At 41.7% G+C, this 23,420-nt stretch overlaps 1 protein-coding gene across 1 annotated transcript in view; it reads right to left on the reverse strand.

Annotated features, from left to right (window-relative positions):
* PKHD1 (PKHD1 ciliary IPT domain containing fibrocystin/polyductin) overlaps positions 1-23,420 on the reverse strand; it is a 244,371-nt gene that overhangs the window by 68,632 nt on the left and 152,319 nt on the right. The window contains exons 50-57 of the mRNA XM_069850843.1: positions 22,637-22,756; positions 15,504-15,641; positions 8,432-8,545; positions 6,148-6,235; positions 4,944-5,098; positions 3,633-3,785; positions 1,810-2,688; positions 548-710 (exon numbers count right to left, since the gene is read on the reverse strand). Coding sequence (XP_069706944.1) covers positions 548-710; positions 1,810-2,688; positions 3,633-3,785; positions 4,944-5,098; positions 6,148-6,235; positions 8,432-8,545; positions 15,504-15,641; positions 22,637-22,756 — 1,810 coding nt within the window. The remainder of the gene's footprint in view (positions 1-547; positions 711-1,809; positions 2,689-3,632; positions 3,786-4,943; positions 5,099-6,147; positions 6,236-8,431; positions 8,546-15,503; positions 15,642-22,636; positions 22,757-23,420) is intronic.

The raw sequence follows: 23,420 nt of genomic DNA on the forward strand, positions 1-23,420 counted from the left end.
CAAAAATCAAGCTCCGCTTCCCTGACCAAAAGGACATTCCCCGTCTCAGGGTGTTTTGCTGGAGGTCCTGACATTTTCTGAAGCCTGAGGCTGAGAAGTCAGAGATGCTCAGGATCGACTGTTAAGAAATGGAATATGTGAAGCTTGTTTTGCTGTACAAATGTCAGAAAAAGGGGAAATCCAAGAATATTGGTCTGGAGATGCCCCCTTGATGGAATCTGAAACCCAAATTTTTTAAAAATTGCCCTAACCTATGTTTGGGTTTGGTTCATTTTTCTTTTCTTCTTTTCTGGATTTGAGATTTTTGTGTGTGCATAAGTTTGATGGCTGAGCTTACTAATTTTTGCCAGACAGGAGCAATACAGGAGCAGAGGCAGACAAAGAACAGGAGAGCGCAACATCCAGTCTGAACCATCTGCCTAAATTCTTTGTGAGACAATACAAAAAGACAGCTGACACAAACAGAAAGGACGAGAGTCCCAAAATCATAGGTGCTTTTGTTTTTGCACAAACCATGGGTAAAGATGGTTCAAATGAAACTTGTTACCTTGTTGGATGGAAGTAGAACTTGTCCTTCTCACTGACATGTAACATCCTTGATCTCTCTGCTGTGATAAGAGGCATGATGCCTGAATGCTCAGCATTTGAAAAGATGCAGACATCCCTGTCTTCACTGTGGCAGCTCTTTGTAAAACCAGTAAAGGTGACTTCTGCAAGAGATTAAGAGAGGGTCAAGTGAGGAAAAGTGGTTGGAAGAAGGCTCTGTTCTATGACGTTCTGCATGTCAAATTTCTACCACATATATATAAGACACGAATCATTTTTAAATCAGACTAATTGCATTGATCCTAGATCTCCAGTTGGCTTTAGAAAATTCCACAACCAAGTTATATTTTAAGTATTGACACAAACCGAGTCATGCCCAGAGGAAATGAAATCAAAGGAAAGAGTAAGTGAGAAAGAAGCAAGTCTGATTAATAAATTTTCATGTGGAACAGTAAGAACTAGTTCAATCGCACTCTGCCTCAGATGGCTTATCCACTGGCCAGATGTTAATCTAAGAGGAGCTGGGTCTGGCACTGAGCTCCCGTGCAGCTACAAAATCCATGGTTTGCCACAAATTCTCTGTGAGACCCTGCAAGTCTTTTTGTCTTCTGCCACCTCCCTTAGTGTTCGGTAGAAATATCATGTATTTTCTTACAAAACCAGGTAGCAGTGTGGGATAAAGACATGAAAAACATGAGGTATTTAGATCCCACTATGGCCACCAGCTATCCAGGTTCTGCTATATGCAAATATTACTCTGGGGACTGTAAAATTCATTTGAACCAAAGATATGGGCTCTATAATTGACTTGTATCCCTCTTGTGCAACCCCTTATAGCAGTAAAAAATGTAACTGTTTATGTGCAGCTGTAGCCATTGTGTTCTACGCAAACTCTATAAAAAATGTGCTATTTGCTTCTGAGACTTGGTATCTTTATTTAGCTTGAGCTGACTGTAGATAAGAGAGATGAATCAGGTGAAAAAATAGCACAGAATGCAGACATGTTTGAGTTAAAACATATACATTAGCATAAAATTATACTACAGTAGATTCAGAAAGTGAAAAAAAACCAAATACATTTTTTTTTTTATTGAACTGTATTGGACTGAAGAAGAATTCTGTCATTCTACCCACTGAGGCTCAGTTTTCCCCACCACATCAATTTGTGAGTGTGGAAGGGTGCAACTTCAATGGGAATAATGTACTTAGTCAAGAAAAGGAGCGACAGAATAGCCAGAGCAGCAGCAGACACAGAAGACCAACCTTTCAGCTTCATAAGTCCCACGACTTTTGGACAATACCCAGTTTTGTGCCATGGGCTATCTGGCCTTTGGCTGGGAACAGTGGTAAACGTAGGCCATAAAATCCCAACACGACCCTTTAGAGGGTAGTACGGTGGTCGATCCTTGGCTGTTAGATCAGCTGAGTGAGGCTTGATCTTGTCTCTGATGCAGTCAAAAGTTGAGCTGGTGGCAACGATGATGGAGTTTCTAAGCTCTATGAACCTTTTCCCCATGTGGCATTGCTTGGTGTAGAGACAGCGTACTACTGGCATCAGACCCACGGTGTTGTCTACCAGCACCACGTTGTCCATCATGACACTGCTTCCAAGGTGGAACATGACACCATAGTCATAATTCTTATAGGACAGAAAACCTGTGATTCTGGTGCAGGTCTGAAATCCATCTCCGTGGTACAGGTGAATACCATGGAGACTTGAATGGGCCACATTTTCACGGCAATACTCTCCATCAAACAGACACTCTTGACCCTTGATATGGAAGCCAATTCGTTCAGATCCTGCCACAGAATTACCACAGAGGGAGACACCCATGGCAAGGTTCACCTTGATGCCAGCAACCCAGCTTAATGAGCCTTCTGGCTGCCTGCTCAGAATAACAAGGTTACTGATGAGGGAATGATTCTGCCCTTCCAAGTCGATGCCAGGTCCAACAGTATTGAACACAATGTTATCACGCAATAAGACCTGGTTGCTCATGACTGTTTTAATGCCAACTCCGCAGCTTCCATTAATGCTGGATGAAACCACCGAGGACCTTTGGGATGTATTCCTGAATTCAATGGCAGAAAGCTGAGGAGGCCCAAAGTTCAAAAATTCAGTATTTAGGAGCTGAAGGACACCTGCAATGAGATAACAATAGTGAAATAAGACCTTACAAAAGTACTTATGAATTGGTTACAATGACACCTGCTTAAAGAGCACTCGGGCACCCAACAGCAACTTATGTCATTGTACTGCCAGCATCAGGTATTTGTCTGCAAATAGATATAAAGTTATAGCAAAAACCAACTAACTACAGAACAACCCCTCCTAAAATACATAGTCCATTATTTCAGAGAATCATGGAATCGCACAGTAGTTTGTTGTAAGGAACCTCAAAGCCCATCCAGTTCCACCTCCTACCATGGGCAGGGACACCTCCCACTGGATCAGGGGCTCCAAGCCCCATCCAGCCTGGTCTTGAACATCTCCAGGGATGGGGCAGCCACCACTGCTCTGGGCAACCTGGGCCAGGGCCTCCACACTCTCACAGGAAAACATTTCTTCCTAATATGTCACCTGAATCTCCCCTCTTTCAACTTAAAACCATTGCATGACAGGTGCAAATGGGTACATCTTCAGCCTGGAGAAGAGAAGGCTCTGAGGAGACCTTATAGCGACCTTCCAGTACCTGAAGGGGGCTACAAGAAAGGTGGGGAGGGACTTTTTATAAAGGTCTGTAGTGATAGGACAAGGAGGGATGATTTTAAAGTGGAGAAGGGCAGATTTGGACTAGAAATAAGGAGGACATTCTGCACAATGAGGGTGGGGAGGCCCTGGCCCAGGTTGCCCAGGGAAGCTGTGGCTGCCCCATCCCTGGAGGTGTTCAAGGCCAGGTTGGATGGAGCTTGGAGCTCCCTAATCCTGTGGAAGGTGTCCCTGCCCATGGCAGGGGGATTGGAATTAGATGACCTTTAAGGTCCCTTCCAGCTCAAACAATTCTATGACTTGATGATCTGTTGTTAGACAGTCCTTTCTCAGGCAGAACTGGTATGGTCAGTGAGGACGGATGAATCTCAACTACCTTCAAACTCTGTCCCACTTGAGTCTGTGAAACATCCCACCAGCATCCTCCCAGCACAAGCCACATCAGACTTGATCTGTACATTGCGTGTTAGGAGTCCAACCTCTGCAGCCAAAGGGATGCGTCTACCATCTTCTGTGTCATGGGAATGCCCTAGGGAGGTTCAAGAGAGAAAATGTGATAAGTGTCTATTATACCTATAAACCAGTGCTTTGAGGGACATAAAGCCTGACAGCTTATGCACAGCTTCCCTGCAGAATCTGCACTGACATTCAGGTGTGTTTTTCCTCCAGCACAATCTACATGCATCAACACAAAACCAGAAAGGCCACCTGCCCATCAAATATTCACCACACGCTTATATCTCACCAACAGATTTCATTTTTAGAAAAAGAAGGTGCTAAACCTTTTCCCTGCAGTGTGCAGATGCCAAATCGATGAACAGATTCACGCTTCATTTCTTCTAAACTCTGTGTGTTGGAGTTATTCTTCAGTTCACTGCAGAGCTGATCTCTGTGAATTCTCGTTAAAATCAGACCAATGGCAATATCGAGAAACTATTTGCTCCAGTCTTGTTTGCACGTATTTTCTAAAATGAAGTCTTTCTAAATGAGACTTCTGAGAGTTGATGCAGGAGTCGAGCTTGGAATCCATCTTGGATGACTTTAGATATCTACAGATATGTTTTAGTTATCCATCCTGTTCTAAGGTGCAACCGAGAGCATTAGGCAGTTCTCAAGTGCAATTTTTTCTCTTTTACACATCTGCTTTAGGGGGAGATGAAATACAAGTGAGCTTTATGTATTTTTCTGCTTTGATTATCAAGGGAGCTGAGAGCAAGTAATTCCTGTACAGATATTTACTGTAGATATCTCCATTTTCACAGATGAATACCCATAATCTTAATTCTCCTTTGTTTATTTTCTGCTATACCATAGAACTGTAGAAAGGTTTGGGTTGGAAGGGACCTCAAAGCCCATCCAGTTCCTAACAAAAAAATTTGATTTTTTTCCCTTTAAAATTTCAGTTACCTTATTTCTCCAATAACCAGTTTTATTTAAAACATGAAACACCAGGAAGTTTTCCGAAAGTGTTCAGCGCTGAATTAATTCTGTTCCCAGAAATTCATGTTAGAATCAGCTATTCCATGCAACTTTAAACATTACATTTTCAGTATCAAAACAGGAAGAAAAAAAGCACTTTGAGAAAGAATGGAAGACACGTCAACAAAGTAGAACTGATCTGGGTGAGATCTGAAATGCAAAGTCAGAGCTTCAGAAGAAAACTCCACTGGAAGTACAGATCCCTTACCAATATGCCTGTGCAGGAAGCGTTCATGAATTTTTACACTATGACCATTGACTTCTTTAAGTGTAACTGCTTCAGCCTGGTGGGCTTCATAGGAAGAAGAGCTGATCACAATATCTCCACCATGGTTCCAATCCACTTCATCTTCCACAAAAATCCTGTAACACCAAGATATCAAATTAATGTCATTACATTTTTAGAGTTGTGTTCACCGTTTTCCTCAAAAATGAATAGCTTTGCCTAGGTAGATCTCAGAAAGAATCCACAGGCTATGCTCTAGGAAAAGGCCCTTTAGGGCTTTCTGCAAAAGCAGATTCAAAAGTACCTGGGAGGAATCTCATTCTGAAATGTGCATTTCACATAATTAATTAACGAGGTATCTGGTTCCAGTAGAGAGAGGCAGAGCTCAAGGAAGGTGTCAACCAAAGACGTGTCAGACTATTTTTGGTGCCAGAAATACCCCGCAGAGCTGAAAGAAAACTTCAGACTTAGATACCAAAGTGGATAAGTGATGATGAACATAAGTCTGCAGCAGGGGCTGTGAAAGCTTACGGATGGACAGCAACAGGGGAAAGAGAAGGAAGCATTTCAAAGCTAGTTTTGCCAGAGTTAAGTGAAAATGTGTCTAAGCTTTGAAAACGTCACATGCCAGACTGAAGCCTTGCTCTTCAGGCTATACAGGCAGCCTCGTATTCTTTGACCAAATGACATTAATTAAATATACAAAAATATATTGCTTCTAATAGGAGAAATTAGTTATTCACTCCAGAAACAACTTTATAAACTACTTATCTAAGATGTTGAAGAACATGGTTCATATCCCAGTTTTGCTTAATTCAGGGATGAGATTTAAATGTTAGCCTCCTAGGCCAAAACTAACATCTTAATCGCCAAGATATCAGCCACTTTTGAATACATCTCTTCCTTCTAATAATAAAGAGAAAGGCAGAGGGAGAGATGGAAAGGAAGGAAGGAATCATGGTAGGATAGAAGCAAGCAAAGAAGGAAAGAAGAAAATCTCAAATTCATTCTTATTAGAATTAAAATTAATCTATAAATAGTATCATTTTCTTGCAAGGTGTAACACAGCTGTTCTTTTTCTACCTAGACATAGGAAAAGTGTAATAGTCATAGCAACATTAATCCAAGTCACAGGAACAGGAGCCCAGATTAAATATTTGGAGGCATATATATGGACGAATACCACCTTTCATTGCCAGGAGCAATGTCAGTTCCCAGATGTGTCCAAGACGTCTTAGGATAAGCACTATAAATTTGCACATTTCCATAAACCCCTGGAAAAAAAAAAGAGAGGAGAGTTCAAAGGTCAGGGGAGAGGGAGACCTGAGAAGAACTGAAGCAATATCTAAATACATGGAATTCTTTATATTTATTAAGGCATGCTTCTATGTTTCATCAAAAGTATACGAACAACACAGAGCCTCCACTTGAAATACAATGTGAACCAGAAATAAATAATTTATAAAGTAAAACAACCATCACATGTAAAGGCAAGAAAGGAGATTGTACCAGAGAAGTCTCCTTAATTAAAATTGAAATTGCAGACAACGGTATCTACCTTAAAAAAAATTCTACCTCAGTAACCAAACAAAATAAATACTCCAGGAATTAAAGATACAAAAAATTAGAAACACAGAATTGCAGGATGCCGTGAGTTGGAAGGGACCCACAGGGACCATCAAGTCCAACTCCTGTCCCTGCACAGGACACCTCAACATTCACACTGTGTTTCTCAGGGTGTTGGCCAAAGGCTTCTGGAATACTGTCAGGCTCGATGCTGTGACTGCTTCTCTGGGAGCTGTTCCAGGGCTCCACCACCCTCTGGGGGAAGAACCTTTTCCTACTGTCCAACCTAACCCTCCCCTGGCATCTTCCTGCCATTCCCTTGGGTCCTGTGACTCAGGTATTACTTATATTTCTGATTTGTGAAAAATTCACTATCCTAAACCAGGGTAGAAATCCAAAATACGGAAACTTTCAATCTAGATGACATGTTCCAAGGCTACATTTGAAGAAAAAAAAAAAAGTTCTGATTTCCTGCATGGAAATATTTTTTTCAATGTGCTGACCTGATCTGAAACCTCTCAGTTTGAGTCAGCTCAGCATTTGCCATGCATCCCTAATAGTGAGACACTGATTCACAGGACTTGTGCCTCAAGTATTTATTGAACCCATTTTACTACTCAAGCAAATGTCCCCCATGGAGACAACCTTTTCCAGGACGTATTGTGTCACTGTAGCCCAAAAGAAGACTGTGGCAAACAATGGTAAGAGAACCTTGATTGCCCCACCCAGACAGACTTTCGGAATAACTTCCATGACCTTGCATTCACTGCAGTGCAAAAGCACAATGTGAAGAGCCATCAAGTCTTACTTGATCAATGACAGTGTGCTAAACTGCAGCAACTCATCTGTCATTCTGTTCTAGCCCCTAAAATCATAGGAAGTTAAATTGCTAGCTACTGTTATACTTCAACTCCTAAGTAATTTAGACTTAACCCCCCCCACTCAGAATCCATTTCTTCTGTCAATTAGGTTTCTGTCTTGCCTTCCAAACATTCCACTTGGCTGTTTGCTAGGTTTTTAATTGCTTGATCAATGTGTGCAATAGTTACTCAATGTCACTATCAGAAACAAATTGGGGTTTTATGTTTGCTTGCTTATTTGTTTTTTCTCTGAATGTCTTTAATATTCTGCAAATCTCGATCCAGGCAATTTCTCTTCATAGCAGTTTGAATTTCTACTGCCTTGCAAAAGTTTAGCAATGAACAAAGTCTTTCAATACTCAAGTACTGTTTAAAACATGTTCTAAAACATGGAAAACAGAACAGTTTTTATTTCTTTAACTATAATTTTACGAGAAGATGTAAAAGTTAACATAAACCTTCTTTTGTCAATTTTTATATCAGTCCAAATGTCTGAAAATATTTAAATGTGTGTGTTTGGATCCATACAGTAGCTCTTGGATGTAACTCATCTCACTTAAATCAAGTGTTTAAAAATAGCAATATGAGTTTAATCTCATCATCCTAGCCTGGAAACTTGAGGGCAAGTTGTTTCATCCCAAGAGGGACCAAAGATTTCCTCTGGCAATGTGCATTTCTCCCCACTCAACAAGGTCATCTTGGTTTGAATTCTGTCAGCCTTGACAATTACCTTTTAAAAATCTCAAATCTAGAACTAAGACCAAGTCTTATCCATGTCTGTAAGTCTCTTTAAGTCCTCTCTAGTTTCTCACATAACTAACTCAGGATCTGACCCCTGGTAGATCTCTTCTGCCAAGTTTTGCCTAAACAAAACCCACAGAAAAGTAGGAACTGGCCTGGTCAATGTTAAGAGTTTTAACACAAATAACGTATGTACCTTTGTTACCTGTTTTCCCGTATGACACAGTAACAGGCTCAAAAGCAGCAGATTTGGGTATTGCCTAAAATTGGTTTCCTATGAAAAGGTGAATTCATATTTCATACCAATAGTCCCTGGGTGGACATTTATTTCCTCCAGACGATCACAGTAAACCCCCTCAGATGCCCGAAGAAGGATCAGCAGCTTTAAATCCCTTTCTAGGGGATGTTGAAGAGAACCTGCAATAAAGACAAGACAGTGATAATACACCATAAAGGTATCAGTAGCTTTTGTAGCGCTGAGCCGAGGCGAGCAGGAAGGTGTCAGGGCACAGGACTCCAAATTTAAGAGCCTTCAATGACCAAACTGACATTGTCCTCTTCAGTCCATTTTTGCCTTCCTGCTCCATGACAATTCCAGCAGTTCCCAGGTAATCAGTTCTACAGCCAGGATGGGTAAAGTGATCTTTGAGACCAATGGTAAAACTGAGGGACAAGAGAAGAGGCAAAGAAAATGCCCAAGAAGTTTTGGTGTATGTGATGTTGTTCTTCTCTTGAGGTGGTTAAGTCTGTACAGTAAACTGCATTCCAACTGTGACTTCATTTATTTCACCGAGGGTAGTTTACAATTTCGGAAGAAAACGGCCCAGCACTAAACAGATACTAAGGAGGAAAAAGTAGGACAGTTTTTGCCCTGGAGAAATGTATGTGGAGTCCAGTAAAAGAGTTCAGCGTTCCTTCAAAATTAGAGATTAAATCAATTATGCAACAGAAAACTGCAGCAGATGTAGGACTAAAAAATATACACATATCTGTACAAAATTAGCTGGCCTGTCATGTTCTTTTAATATTTAAAAATTATTAGTTTGGAAAAGATATTTGATTTTGTATCCTAAAGAAACATTCCTCTTTAAGAGGAATTAAGTGAAATCTGATTAAGTGAATTCTGATTAAGTGAATTCTGATTATGTGAAATCAATAAATGAATTCTTTGTTCCCCACCAGTGTCTGAATAATATCCATGGATATTTAACTTCTCTGTACGGCTTTCACACGGGTGAAACACCAACAGTACAGGACTTGCATGCTCCCCATCTGACCTATCTCACACCAGTGAGCTCGTTTCTTCTCTGGGGACATGGAGGGAATTCAGTTTTACAGTGTCCATTGTCCATCCTGCTCATCTTTGATTTTCTTGTTTACACTCTGACACCGTGGCTTGAACAGAGGAGAACCAGGAATCAGGCTGTAACCAAACACAGCTTTCAGAAAGCAAAGCTAGTCATAAGCGCTTTCACCACTGATGCATTATGTTAAACAAATATCCATCAAGAGCAGCAGCAGAGTTACGTAGGCATTTGTGTCTATTTTCGTATGCAGAAGGATTGTTTTCCTGCTTCGTCCTCACAGCAAGTTGTGATTGAAAATACTCAGCCTAAACATACCTTTCCCAGTCCTCAGGTCAACCTTACCCCCTGGGATGAAGATATTAACTACACTGCAGAGCAAAGACTCAACACAAATGTTTGGAGAACTTTACACTGATGTTACAATGCTATTCACGATGACCTTTTCCTGATCACGATGATGTTCCCTTTAAGTGAGAGACTATTATTAATTACCATCATGAATTACTGTTGGCATTATTGTTGGTGTTATTATTGGAGGTATTATATCACTGCTGGTTGCAAAGTGTTTACTATTTGTTCTAGTTATGTCAGTTAAAAATAGCTACATGATATACACAATTCTCAGCTGAATCTTAAAACTAGTTTTAAATAGGCTTCCAGGCTTAGGAATCATAGATAAATGCTCAGAAATGTGAATTCCAAAAGCTTGAACTGGAAGTTATTACTTCTTAAAATGGATTACATGTATATTTAGCTAAAATCTGTGATTTCTAATCCTGCGTGGTGATATGGGATGTTGCTTTTGTTAAAGAAAAAACACACAAACCAAAAATATAATCAGAATGAGAAACAAAGAAGTTATAATAAAGTCATCTGTAATAGCACATCACCATATTAAATCCTCAGTAAAGAAATCCAAAAAGGGGAAGATAATATTTACAGAAGTGCTTCAGTGGCTGGAAACTGTACATGACATGACAGAAAAGAACCCAGGAGACATCTCTGAGTAGAAAAATTAGACTAGTTTAAGTATACTTAGAACAAAAATAAGCTTAATACTTGCTTATTTCCATTAACAGTCCCATACTGTTAAATAGATGGATTTCAGTTCCATGTTGTTAAAGCAATGGCTCTCAGTAACTCGAATGCAAACGCTACAGAAGAGTGGGCCCAGAAGCTCACCCGACTGTTAACACGGACTTTTCGCTGAGTCTGGGATCACTTGTGATGTCTCAGAGCTCTTGAAGAAAGCTAACATTGCACCAGTATTTCAAACAAAGATAAAAGTAAGAGCCCCAGGTAATTACAGGCCTGTCAGCTTGACACTGATTCTAGGGGGAAAATAAATAAAAATGTAATGTCCAACTCTGAACACAATTAATAAATCATTAAAAGTGGATGATATAATTAATGCCAATCAACCTGGGTTTATAAAAAAAGGTCCCGCGAAACTTCCTTGTTATCATCTTCTAATGAGATTACAGGTTTAGTCAATAAAGATAATAGCTTTGATATAATATAATTGGCTTCTCCAATGCACTTGACTTAGGAGCACAAAACTTTCTGATTAACAAACTACACTGGTAAAAACAAACATGGCATACAGTAATTAACTGACTAGAACAGGGGCATTGGTGCAAACAGGTCTTGTCTTGCAGCCCTGTGGTATACAATGTTTTACCAATGAACCAAAGCATCAGAGAATCACAGATTCTTTAAGGTTGGAAGAGGTCTCTGAGATCAACTAGACCAACCATCAGCCCAACAGCACTGTGCCTACTAAACCATGTCCCAGAGTGCCAAGTCTACACAGCTTTTGAACCCCTCCAGGGGTGGTGACTCCACCACTGCCCTAGGCAGTAGTGCAAACTAGTTTGAAGATACCAAAACTAAGCAGATAAACTGACACAAATGGACAAAAAAATATTAAGAGATGGGCCAGCAAAGTCAGCAATGATTTGGAAGTAAAGAACAAGATAAGAAAGTGAAGAATGTGCAAAATATTTGACGACAGGTCTTGAAAAGGTAATGCTTTCTCTGTGAATGGAGAGAGAACAAAGGAAAAAAGAAAAGCCGAGTAAGATCTAAGATATGAACTTCAGTCTATGTAGCAGATATGGAAACAGCAGCTACCTCAGCTTACTCATAGGGAAATTCAAAGTAGTTAATGTACCCAAGTCACTAGGCATGGGTAAGTTTCATCACCTCGTGAAGTAACTGGCATATGAAATCACAGCTCTTGTAATAATCAATATAGCTGCCATAAACAGTGCAATTATAATCTCAAAATATATGTGAAAGACCTGGGCTTTAAGCGCCTGTCTTTGAACTCTGGGTGTGAAAACCTCAGGTCACTTACCCCACTACACCGTGGTGAACAAATCCTACCTAAGATCACATCAACCTATCGAATTACTCAGCCTACACACAGAAATAGATCCCACTTAATACTCCTACTACAACTGGAAGTCTTAGCAATTTGATGAGCTGGAATTTGGAAGATTTGCTCATCTGTCCAGATACAACCGTATCTGCAGTGCCTCTCGCAGTACTTTGTCTGTTCTGGGTATCTCGGGTACTTCTTCAGTGCAGACACAGCTCAATCTGTTATTGCACAGGCAGCAACCACGCAGCTCCCTGCGAGCTGGGCTTTCTGCAGAGGCGCTGCACCCTCAGCTTGTGCCCTCACTGTCTGCCTGATGGTAGGCATCACATCAGGTGGCCTCACCTCCGGTGTTTGACACAGGATATCTAAAGCTAATGTTCTTTCAAGGCAGCGTTGGCACCACAATGCATACGCTTCGCAGTGTAAAGCGACCCCACATACGATAACCCTACGTGTAAGGAACAACCTATGCTGCTCGTAAAGTCACCGCTGATTATGCCATTTCCCGAGGAAGTGTGAGGTCCAGCTGCCTGAAACATCGATCTGCTAGCGCAACGGTGGCAGCTGGTTCATAACCCTTCATCGGTCCCAGCCTCTAGAGAGGATAAAACCCTATTATGCAAAAATAGGAAAAAAACCTAAATGAGAACACAGAGAGAGGTGTGTTTTCTCAACCCAGATTTTCACTTGTTCTGGACTACAGCCTGGATCTAGTTTGCTGTTGAGCTTCCAAAGCATTTTCCATTGTTTTCATATTTCAAGTTTATTCCAGATGTTCTTCCTGACAGCTTTTTGTTGTGCTTTTTTTTTTCTTCTTTTTCCATAGCAAACCCATTCAATTCTTTCCTAGGACGGTGGGTGTTTCCTCCCTTCTAGCCTTTATTTTCTTTACAACATAACACTCTGCAACAGCTGTTGTACATAAGAGCAAGGAACTCTCTGAGATAATATCCCCTACCTTCCACTGGCAAATATACTTTACTAAGTGTCTTGCTGTGAGCCTCTCCAGTATCAGCTCTGTGTTTCCTGAATCCCAAACTTCTTGAACACTAGCTACCCAGCTATTTAAAAAAATGTGATATACTGTCACCGAGGGCTCTGACAGAGTTCTTGAAGCCCTTTACAGGCTTTTAATCTTCTCGCATCTCCTGGTCACTGCTGATCATAACTCATAGGGGATTGCGACCACGCATTGAAGAGGGAAGTGATGACAACACCTTCAGGAGCAAAGATGTCTCGAGAATTCTTATCTCCCAATTCTCACTATATTTCCTCATTCCAGTTTCCTTGCAAATTATTGTTTTAATAGACTTCATTAAGTTCTGATTGATGTTTCATAATCTCCAATTTTAAACTGACTTTTTCCCCTTTGTTATGTATTTCCTACCATCGCTCAGCCCCTATGTATAGTTGGTCTTGTTTTAACCACCTGACTTGGTTTCTTCCCTGCAGATAATACGTCAGGTGCTCTGAAGGGCATCAAACCCCAAGATTTGTTTGTAGAACTTATCATTGTTCTCTAGCAGTTTAAGTGAACAAAATACTCAGGCTCTACCAGAAAATCTTTGGCCCAGGCCACAGAATTAGAAACAATGGCACGTGACCAGAGATTGCTGTGCTGAAAACAGGACACAGAGAAGTTACACAACAGGGAGGACCTGGGGATTTGGCTCATGTGATGTCAAAGTCAGATCCTGCTCAGGCAATGCTGAATGATGATGTCCACATCTATTAAATCTGTTTACTAAAGTGTCTCATTATCTATTTCGTGTCAGGATTTCTTTAGGGTGTGGTGGAATTGGACAGATGGGCTTCAAAACCTTCCTTCAGGCAGGGAACAGTCAGGATTGGACAGATGGGCTCTGAGAAGTTACCTTTAGGCCTTGAACACACGGGAAGAGAAAGAGGAAGGGGGAAAAAGAAAGCATACACTCCAGTTTTATGAGCAAGAACAGAAGCCAGTATAAGATGTGGGGAACTTGCAGAGTCTCTACCCACCCAGCATCTATCTCACAGCTGAAACTAGAGCAAGGACACCTCTCCAGAAGAGCCTGGACTATGATCCAACAGCTGCAAATACCTGTTTGGTTTCTAATATCATTACTACTCATGGATGTGCTGGAGGGGAGTTTGTGCACCAAATAAGTGCCTCAATGTTTTTTAATAAGTGGTTTTAGCAATGAACTCATGCTTTTTCTTAAAACCAGCATGAAACCATATTTAAACTACAAAAGAGCATAAGTAAGAAATGACTGACGCTCTTTTAAGTATATATATAAATTAACCTGCCAGATTAGGCTTTCAAATCCCTTTTTCAAAAGAAAAACACAAGGCAGCAAATTAACTCTTTTGGCCAGTGCTGCATTACCTAAACAGTCCCTTGAGATTAACGACAAACAAATATTGGAGGAGAATTCCTCAGGAGGTGATTACACAAACAAATGCTCTTTTTAAAGTTCATGAAACCAATCTTGAGAAAGGTCAAGCAGCGATCAACAATGTGATCCCAGCATCCCAAGGATTCCTGTAAGTAAATACAATGTGGGCCTTTAGGAAGCCTGATATTTAAAGAGAATTCTGCGAGTAATTACTTCTGTGTGGAAAAACACTGATCCTCTCTGTTGCAAATAATGTGGAACAACCCCAGTGACACTGGGGACACTGGGACCACCAGAGGTAGGGGCAAGGTGGCATCTCCTTGAAGCGCTTATGCTCCTCTGCACAGAGGGATGAGAAGAACTGTGCTGAATCCAGCTGTACCAGTTCCATGCCACAGTGGGGTTTCCAGGCATTCTGGGGTTTCACTGTGACTGTTTATGTTGGGTTTAAATACTTCTGTGTCACCTAGAAAGCATTTTACTAATGCTCACAGACACTGCCTAAACACTGAAGTCGCTCTCGCCCTGAGAAATTACTGTCTCATAAAGCAAACTCCCATGAAACAGGGAGGATTGTTACACATATCAAAGAAAATCATCGAATAGTTTGGGTTGGAAGGGACACTTCAAGGTCATCTAACCCAACATCCCGCAATGAACAGGGACATCTTCATCTGGATAGGGTTGCTCAGAGCCCAGGCTAACCTGACCTTGAATGTTTGCAGGCCTGAGGCATCAAACACCTGTCTGCTGGGCAACCCGTTCCAGTCCTTCACCACCCTCACTATAAAAAAATTCTTACATCCAGTCTAAATCCATCTCTTTAAGTTGAAAATCATAACCCCTTGTCCTGTCACAACAGACCCTACTAAAATGTCTCTTCCCATGTTTATTATCAGCCCCCTTTTAGTACTGAAAGGTTGCAACAAGGTCTTTCCAGAGCCTTCCCTTCCCTAGGCTGAACAGCACCAACTCTCTCAGCTTTCACAGAAGAGATGTCTTTCAAACATTTCTGGGGATGGTGACTCAACGACCTCCACGGGCAGCCCCTGCCAGGGCCTGATGATCTTTTCTGTGCATTGTTTTTATTTTTCTATTAAATGAACAGGTAGTGAGCTCCAGTAAATAATCATTGTGCTTAATGTGGATTCTGGATGTTTACACTGCAGATATCCAGGTAGCTATAGGGCATTAGGGTGGCCAGTATGTTTATAGTAACACCATACAGTCTTTCTTCCTGCTTTCTCCACCTATCAAGAGCAGAAATAAACCTCAGGCATCCAGAAGACAGATTGCCCACTTACCCACTTTCAGCATTCCTCCCACCACCAAGATACAGGCTGCACTCAGGACGTTGCTTGAGCTGCTGGGAAACTCGAGGGTCCCCAGGATGTAGAGGCCTCTCAGAGGGGGAAGAGGTGAATCCACCAGGATGGTCCGGTCTGAGGAACAAAGCAGAAGGTCATTTAGAACGACAGCAGCCTACCAACTCTACTTGCCAAAACACGTCGTGTGGAGGTAAGGAACGTTAGTTTTGCTTGAGTTTTGCTTCATTTAGGTTGGTTTTGCTTACAACTAAGCAAAGGACTTGTGTGTTTGTGCTGCATCCAAAACCAAAGCCTCATCTACAGCTGAGGCTTTGTGTTGTAGCTGTTATCTGATAAATAAATAGTAACATCTTACCTACAATGATATCGTTGCATGCTTAAATTTCATCTAATGTTACTTGAACCTTTAAGAATGCAGGCAGAGGGCAGCAAGTTAGAGACATGTTAGTCGTGCAAGGTGACTCCAGCCCCATTTATGAAAGCAAATCTTGGTCACCCAACGGAATGAAACAGGACTACATTCAGCTGTGTTCAGACAGCGTTTTCCCCTCATGGCACTGAAGACAAGACCGATGGAAGTGAAGATTTCCAATGGTATTGAATAAACACTGCATGGCACAACAAGCCTGCAAGTCCTTTCCTTGTTAACAGCAGTGATCAGGGAGACAAACTGAAGCCACACACCACAACATACCTTGAATGACACCCTGTCTGTGCTTTTCCCCCTCTTTCCAGTTTAGCTTTGTTCTCTCAAGTTCTGTGTATAAAAGATAACCTTTCCTCTCTAACCAAGAAGAAAGTTTTACTTACACCAACACAATCTACAAGAAGCCAGACTTCACAAGTGCTGTTCCCCAGGGCTCAGTGTTGAGATCAGTTCATAATATCAGAGAATTGTTAAATCACTAAGGTTGGAAAAGACCTCTAGGCTCTTCCAGCCCAACTGTCAGCCCAACCCCACAGTGCCTGCTAAACCATGTCATGAAGTGCCACATCTACATGTTTTGTGAACACCACCAGGAATGGTGATTCCACTACTTCCCTGGGCAGCCTCTTCCAATGCTTCATCACTCTTTTGGAGAAGAAATTTTTCATAGTATCTAATCTAACCCACCCCTGACACAACTTGAGGCTGTTTCCTCTCATCTTATCACTTGTTACTTGGAAGAACAGACTAGCACCCATCTTGCTACAACCTCCTTTCACGGAGTTGCAAAGCAATCAGGTCTTCTCTCAGCCTCCTTTTCTCCAGGCTAAACATCCCCAGTTTCCTCAACTTCTCCTCGTAAGACTTGTCTTCTAGACACTTCACCAGCTTTGCCTGGCTGCCTGGGGAAGTGGTTGATTCACCATCCATGCAGATATTTAAAAGATGTGAAGATGTGGTGCTCAGGGACATGGTTAGTGGTGGACTTGGCAGTGTTACGTTAATGGTTGGATGCAATGATCTCACAGGTCTTTTCCAACCTAAATGATTCTATGGTTCTATGATTCATCGATACTTTATTCACAAGAGTACTCATTCCCTTTTAATAATTCAGTCAACAATGACCAGAGGAAGCACCATTCCTTCAGATCCTCAAGGAGAAAACAAAGAACATATTTTTATATTACAGAACAGTGGGGAATGTTATTGATTGAGCATGATGACAGCATCACCGTTGCCTCCTAAAGCTGTAAGTCTACAAGCTGTGAACCTTTTAAATACCACTTAAGCTTTCCAAGTAGGACATGAGGATGGACATAATTGGTGCATCATTTAGCAGCAGCCCACCGCACAGAGGTGAATTACATCCTCAGGGCCCATCTAATGCTCTTTGCTGTCACTGGGAAATTTCCAGTTGATTGCACTGGAAACCAGCTCAGGTCCTTAAATAGTGGTTCCCAGTTCCTTTCCTTATTGACAAGAGTATGAGTTTTCTGGTATGGTGCATCTCTGAGTCAGCGGATGCCCCTGGATGAAGGAAGAGCAAGACATTTTCTTAACAAAGTGTTCAATGGGACAATTTAATTGACTTTTATAAAATAGCTTGCAGAAAGTAAGAGTCTTCAACATAATGGCAACTGCCAAATCCTACGCAGATATTTGTTGTGACCTTCATTGATCTCATATGCTCTTATTGCAAGGCACAGATGTACAAAACAGGAGACATTAAGGAATGCACATCTTCCAATGGATTTTTACGTAGTGGTGAGAATGGGCCACTTGAAACAGTTTTAGTGTGGAGTACAGGAAGAATCATGGAAAGTCTCGGGAAGTCAATCAGCTAGTTCACAGTGTTGATTCTGCCTCTAGACATTAGCAACTACTTTGGATGTAGACACAAATGCCCGTGCGCTAGGTGGCACAGCCATCTAGCACGAAGATTTAAGATTTTTTTCCAAGCCCTATTTGCAGGAAACATGATCGAAACCTGCACAAAGTACACTCAGAAGCGTATTGAAAAAAATACGAGTAGGCTGCCTTGAACAATAGCATTTCCTAGTTTTTGACTCTGGTTTTGCAGCCCTGCAGTTTCGTAGCTTTATGGTAGAGGACATTTCTGCATGGTCAGGGGTCCTGGGCCTGCCTGCAGATTTGTCTCTTCTGCATACACGTTCCTACACTATCCCTGTAACTCAGTCATCCCACCTCTTCCTTTCCCATTTTTTTACCTTCTCTCTGCACATCAGTAAGCCCAGGACCTCTGCTCTAAAGGACCACGCCAAGTACTGCAGCAACCCATGATTACTCTGAACACCTCATCCCAAAAGAAACTCCCTGCATCCTTGGGCTGAAGCATCTTTCATGCATGCAAAATTTTCACAACATTCAGATGTATTAAATTCCTACAGAGCAGATGCAATCTTTCCCCTCCTGCAAATCTCACACTGATAGTATTTGATATGTTCTTAGAGGCATGAAGAAACTCCTGTCTCTAATCTCTTTACAGGACAGGTGTAGTCCTATGCCCTCCAGAGCTGAGAAGTGAAGGCAGAGTATGTGAGGATATGAAACAGAGAAAAGAGAATAAGGATGAAGATGTTGTTAAAACGATATCTCAGAAGGGGAATCTGGTTTGTGAAATCACAGCTCAAGCATGTGGCAAAAAGCTGCAGTTGACAAAGGCCATAAGTATATTCATCAAACACAAACTGAAACATTTTTACAAGGAGAAGAAAGAGCGCTGCTAGGCACCATTTATATATCAAGTTTCAGTCTAGAACAGATATTTTTGCAGAGCTGCACTTCTCTCTGAAAAAAGGTTTATAAAGGAAATGCTGACTGCTCTGTAAGTGCAGCACCGCATCTGTGAGCCTCAAAACACAGGCAGGAGAATTTCCCCCAGTCAGAGAGGTCTCTGCAAACCTGTGGTTTCTTCAGCCAAAAGAACAGCACCATGGGGTGTGACGCTTGGGGTGGGAAGTCCTTGTAGGGTGAAATACTGCTCTGTAGAAACAACAGAACACTTCTTTGAGGTAAGAAGTCCTTTCACACTTGAGGAGAAAAGCAAAGACATTCAAGAGAGACTTCCTTACACGGTCCTTACAGAATACACTCATTTATGCAGTAGAAGGAGACAATGCCTAAAGGGGCTGAAATCATAAACCTTAGGTCACCGGGACCAAGGGATTTACCTTCAGCAAAAGACAAATCAGAGCTGTTTTCCCCCATGAAGCAATTCACATAACAGCAAGCAACTGCTTTCAGCAAACCATAGTTTGAGCTACATTTCTTTGTACACATACTTTCTTCAGCCAAAAGCTTACAGGTACGCCACAGTCTTAATGTTCAGATGTACAATACTGAGAAGTTGCTAATGACTCCAGCAATGACACGAAATGCCTTTGATCAACCGCATCACTGTATAAAACACCATAGCATGCCATTGAATGGAAATCAAGCACAACAGAAGAGCTATTATACGAGATACAGTACTCCAGCATTCATCTCTTCAAACAGAAAAAGTTCAAAGAAAATCAGAATCAGAAAATTAATAGCAAAGTGAATTCCACCAGTGGAAAAGAAAAAGGGAAAAAAAAAAAGAAAAGAGAGAAATTGCCAGAGGCTACATGATATCATATCAATACCCTTCAAAACAGCATTCCATCGCCTGGAATTATAACACATTCTCCTTCCACCCAGGGCACGCTGCGTCAGGCGTATGTCACACTGCAAACCAGAAACTAAAGCCCTGACAATCCCAGGGCTTGAGAAGTCAATGCCACCACTAGCTGCCAGAACAGCATGACTAAACTCACCCAGCTTCATCCTTGGACAAAGAAATCTATGAACTCCTAACGTCCCACCAATGCTTTCAAAACAGAGGAAAAAGTGGATATATAACTTAGTATGTAATACCAATTTCCAAGCCCCCCCCTCAAAAAAAAAAACCCCAAACTCTTTAGATATCAAGCAGACACCAAACACTGACACAAAAAAATGGTTTTTAATGTGAATGTTTTGCTAATAGAAGTGTTTTCCAGCATTTCAAGCTTTCCTGAACCCAAACCATAAGTGATGCAATTTCGCCTGTTCTGTTAAATAAGCAAATCAAAGCCTTTATTAGCTAAGTCTAGGCAGTGCCCTAGCTCATCAGTGAGCTCTAGGAATCTGTGCTCACTCAGACACTTCAACAGTGTCAGACCTGGATGAAAGTCTTTCCCTGCACTTCTTCACACCAGAAATGAGCACTAAACATCTATTATTTGTTTATATAAAATTCTAAACCTCTTCTTTGAGGGCTGATAGGACTTACCCAGTTCTGCATAGCTTACAAGAAGTAGGCCCACAGCTTGGATTTCAATCTGAAATTCATTACAGATGTCTCCTGAGAGGGAACTCTAAGTAACTAAAAGACAGTGAAGAGCAAGACACAGCTACACCTAGTCAGGAGTGACTCATAAAAACTTGGGTTTGTGTGTTGAGCAGCACAAGGTTTGAATGGTTTGCAGAATGTTTGTTCTCATGAGAACAAGTTCTTCCTTTTCTGCAGCCATCTGGAGTGATTCTGAGTTTAGCAGGGTATGCACAAGCCGGCAGAACTGGGAAGAGAAACATCCACAAAATGCTACAATTAAATATAAATTTTAAAATTGTTGACTTTAGATTTTGGATCCATGCAAGCATTTGAGTTTCTTGTAGCTGGGAACTCCTACACCTGCTTGTGGCAGCAAAGCAAAGCGTGACAAATGGAGAGAAAATTCATCTTCCCTCACTACATTTTAGGTGCTCTCGTTTCAGCAAAAAATCCAGTGCCCTTACTAGACCAGTGATGAGTGATTCCAATTGAAAAACCTGTGCTCTGTTGGTTCCCATTGCTCATGTTTCAACACCTCCGAACCAGCAAGAATAAGGAGGAGAGTGAAAAGAAAGTACAGAGAGGATGATCAGAAAAGGCAAACATGCAACAGAGCAGTTCTCTCTCACAACACATTGGGTGATAGTTTGTGTTCATATTCTTGAGTGAAACTTGAAGGAGAATTCCAGAAAAGCAGTAGAGAGGAAAATAGGTTCTGCACACCAACTAAACAGACATACCTGCTCTAGTGATGGGAGCTGCAAGATTTTTTATCACTGACAGGAAGAGGACAGTCGCAGAGTATGGCTTTCCACCAGTCCTAGTGGGCCTTTTCGCTGACTATTTGCCACTTTCCTTTTCATCCAGTAAGCATTTTGTTGTAGTTTTGCTGTTCAGTGAAACTCCTCTGAAGAGCAGAAGGGGCTTTGTTGCACACTGTGAAGCACCCTGCTCCAACCAGTTGAACAGAATCATTCAGAACTGGTGACTCCCAGGACCTCATCCTGCAGCTCGGGCACCAACCCGTGTTCTGGTTTTGAGCAGCCTTTATTGTCCTGGCTCCTCAGTCCCTCATAGGCAGAGAACAGTCACTTCCATAGTAAAACACAGATCATGTCATGTAGTCCAGTCTTATCTTCTTGTCTCCTAACCAGTAACCACCAGTCTGCTAGAGCGAATCTCTACATCCCACCCCGCAGCACAGTAGAGACGCTCCCCGTTAAGCTGACCAAACCAGCCCTGCTCTACATTTGTGACACGTTGGTTCTGACCCCAAAGGCTGTGCGGTCATGTTGCACAGCACCGAGCCTGAGCTAATGAGCTTTGCCTCTCAGGAGAGCTAATTAGTTCTGGTATACCAACATGCTGATGCAGCGTTATTGTTTCTAGTCCTAGAACTAGATCAGCTCAACACACAATGTTCAGGTGCAGCTTAGTCATGGGGGGCCTGGTGGTGTGTGACAGAAGGCCATGGTCACTATCTCACGTGCCAGCTAACACAAGTTATTTTATCAAGAGGATTATGCTCACCTTTGCGGGAAGCACAGAGTAATTTTATTCATAGGTGAGTCTGCAATGCACCAAAGGACCATCACAATCTCAGCATCCAGCTTCCACTCTCGTAATCTAATCTAAACAACAGAACCCCAGATCCTTAGCAGAACCTTCTTACTTAGTTATTTATTACTTTCTGCTTCTGTGTAAATTGTGATTTATCTCCCATGACCATCTGCTATTATGTAAAATGGTAACCACAAGGTTTTTTGCTCTAAATTTCATTGCAAGCCACCTCATATATTTGCTAGGATTCATAAGGTAGTTCATGCAGTAAAGTTGTAAACTGGTATTTAAATGTAACTCAAGTCTGAGGCTGAAATACAGGAGGCATCTTTGGCAAACGGCTTGAGACACCCTCACTGATGATGGGAATTGCAACAGCAAAATAGAGGTAGAACAATTGTGGAAATGTAAAATACGCTCCCTCCACAAAACACAGAGACATGGGTCAAGAGCAGAGCTCGTTGTGAGCTGTGATTCTCTGCTCCTGAAAAAAAGTGCCCGCCTGTACTTAAGTCTGACTTTCAGTATGAGTAAGCGTGTATGTTTGTGTGTATGCATAAGTGGAAAAGAATTATTAGTCTCTTCCAAAAATCACACTTCTGTGCTTTAGCTGAGATTTCAATGTGACAGAGAACAAATGTGCTGTCCTGCAGACACTGCAATGGACATCAGTGCCAAGGAGCCCACGGTGCAACACAAATACACATCCTAATGCAGACAGACCCCAGCACACCTACAGAAATTAGACCCCTTTCGTCCCTTCCTTACTAGGTAAGATGATGACATCTTCCCCAGGGCCTGGGACGCTGCCATTGGATCCACCCCAGCCTTTCCCCACATCATTCCATGTCTCCGAGTGTGACCATTTCAACACAGCATCAGAAGGAGCTACAAAACAAAACAGGGAATACAAAGACAGAATTGTCATTTTCAGTAGTTGGGAGATTACCATTTCTTTGATATTAACATCCTGCTCTTGTCACTGATGAGGCAAAACTAACTGTTCTTTGCCGTCTTCCATTCTTAAAGGAAGCTGCCCAGTGGGAAAAAATATCTCTCCCAGAACCACGGTTTCAGAGTTAAAGGGCTGGGAGATACTGAAAAAACACACTCAGATTCATTTGGACCCATTAAAAGCAAAGCAAAGGTTTGTTGTACTTGTGAACATGCTTCCCAGGCAACTGTTTCATTGTTTTTATTTATGTCATCCAAAGCCCTGAGCACTTTGAACTAAAAATGAAGATGAACAAATGAAAATAAAAGCCAGACATCTGTGCTTGGTGGCAAAACCAGAGGATCACAATTGTAGCTAACCTTACCAGAAAGTGCCAACTCATCTCATGCATCTTTTCACTTCCAGTAGTCTGGAAAGCCGCCTGAATTCCCAGGGCAAGGAAATTTCTGCGTTTTCACCAAGTAGCAAATGTTTTTTAAAACGAGCACTCAGCTATCACAAGCTTGCTAGCCCTCCAAAAAACAGAAATCTTCATTGCAAGAGGTAATAAAGATGTGCTCTGGAAAAACAGCTTGGCTGAGACACGGGGCAAGTCCT

This window comes from Phaenicophaeus curvirostris, chromosome 2 (assembly GCF_032191515.1).
Source record: "Phaenicophaeus curvirostris isolate KB17595 chromosome 2, BPBGC_Pcur_1.0, whole genome shotgun sequence".
In the NCBI taxonomy this organism is placed as follows: Eukaryota; Metazoa; Chordata; class Aves; order Cuculiformes; family Cuculidae; genus Phaenicophaeus; species Phaenicophaeus curvirostris.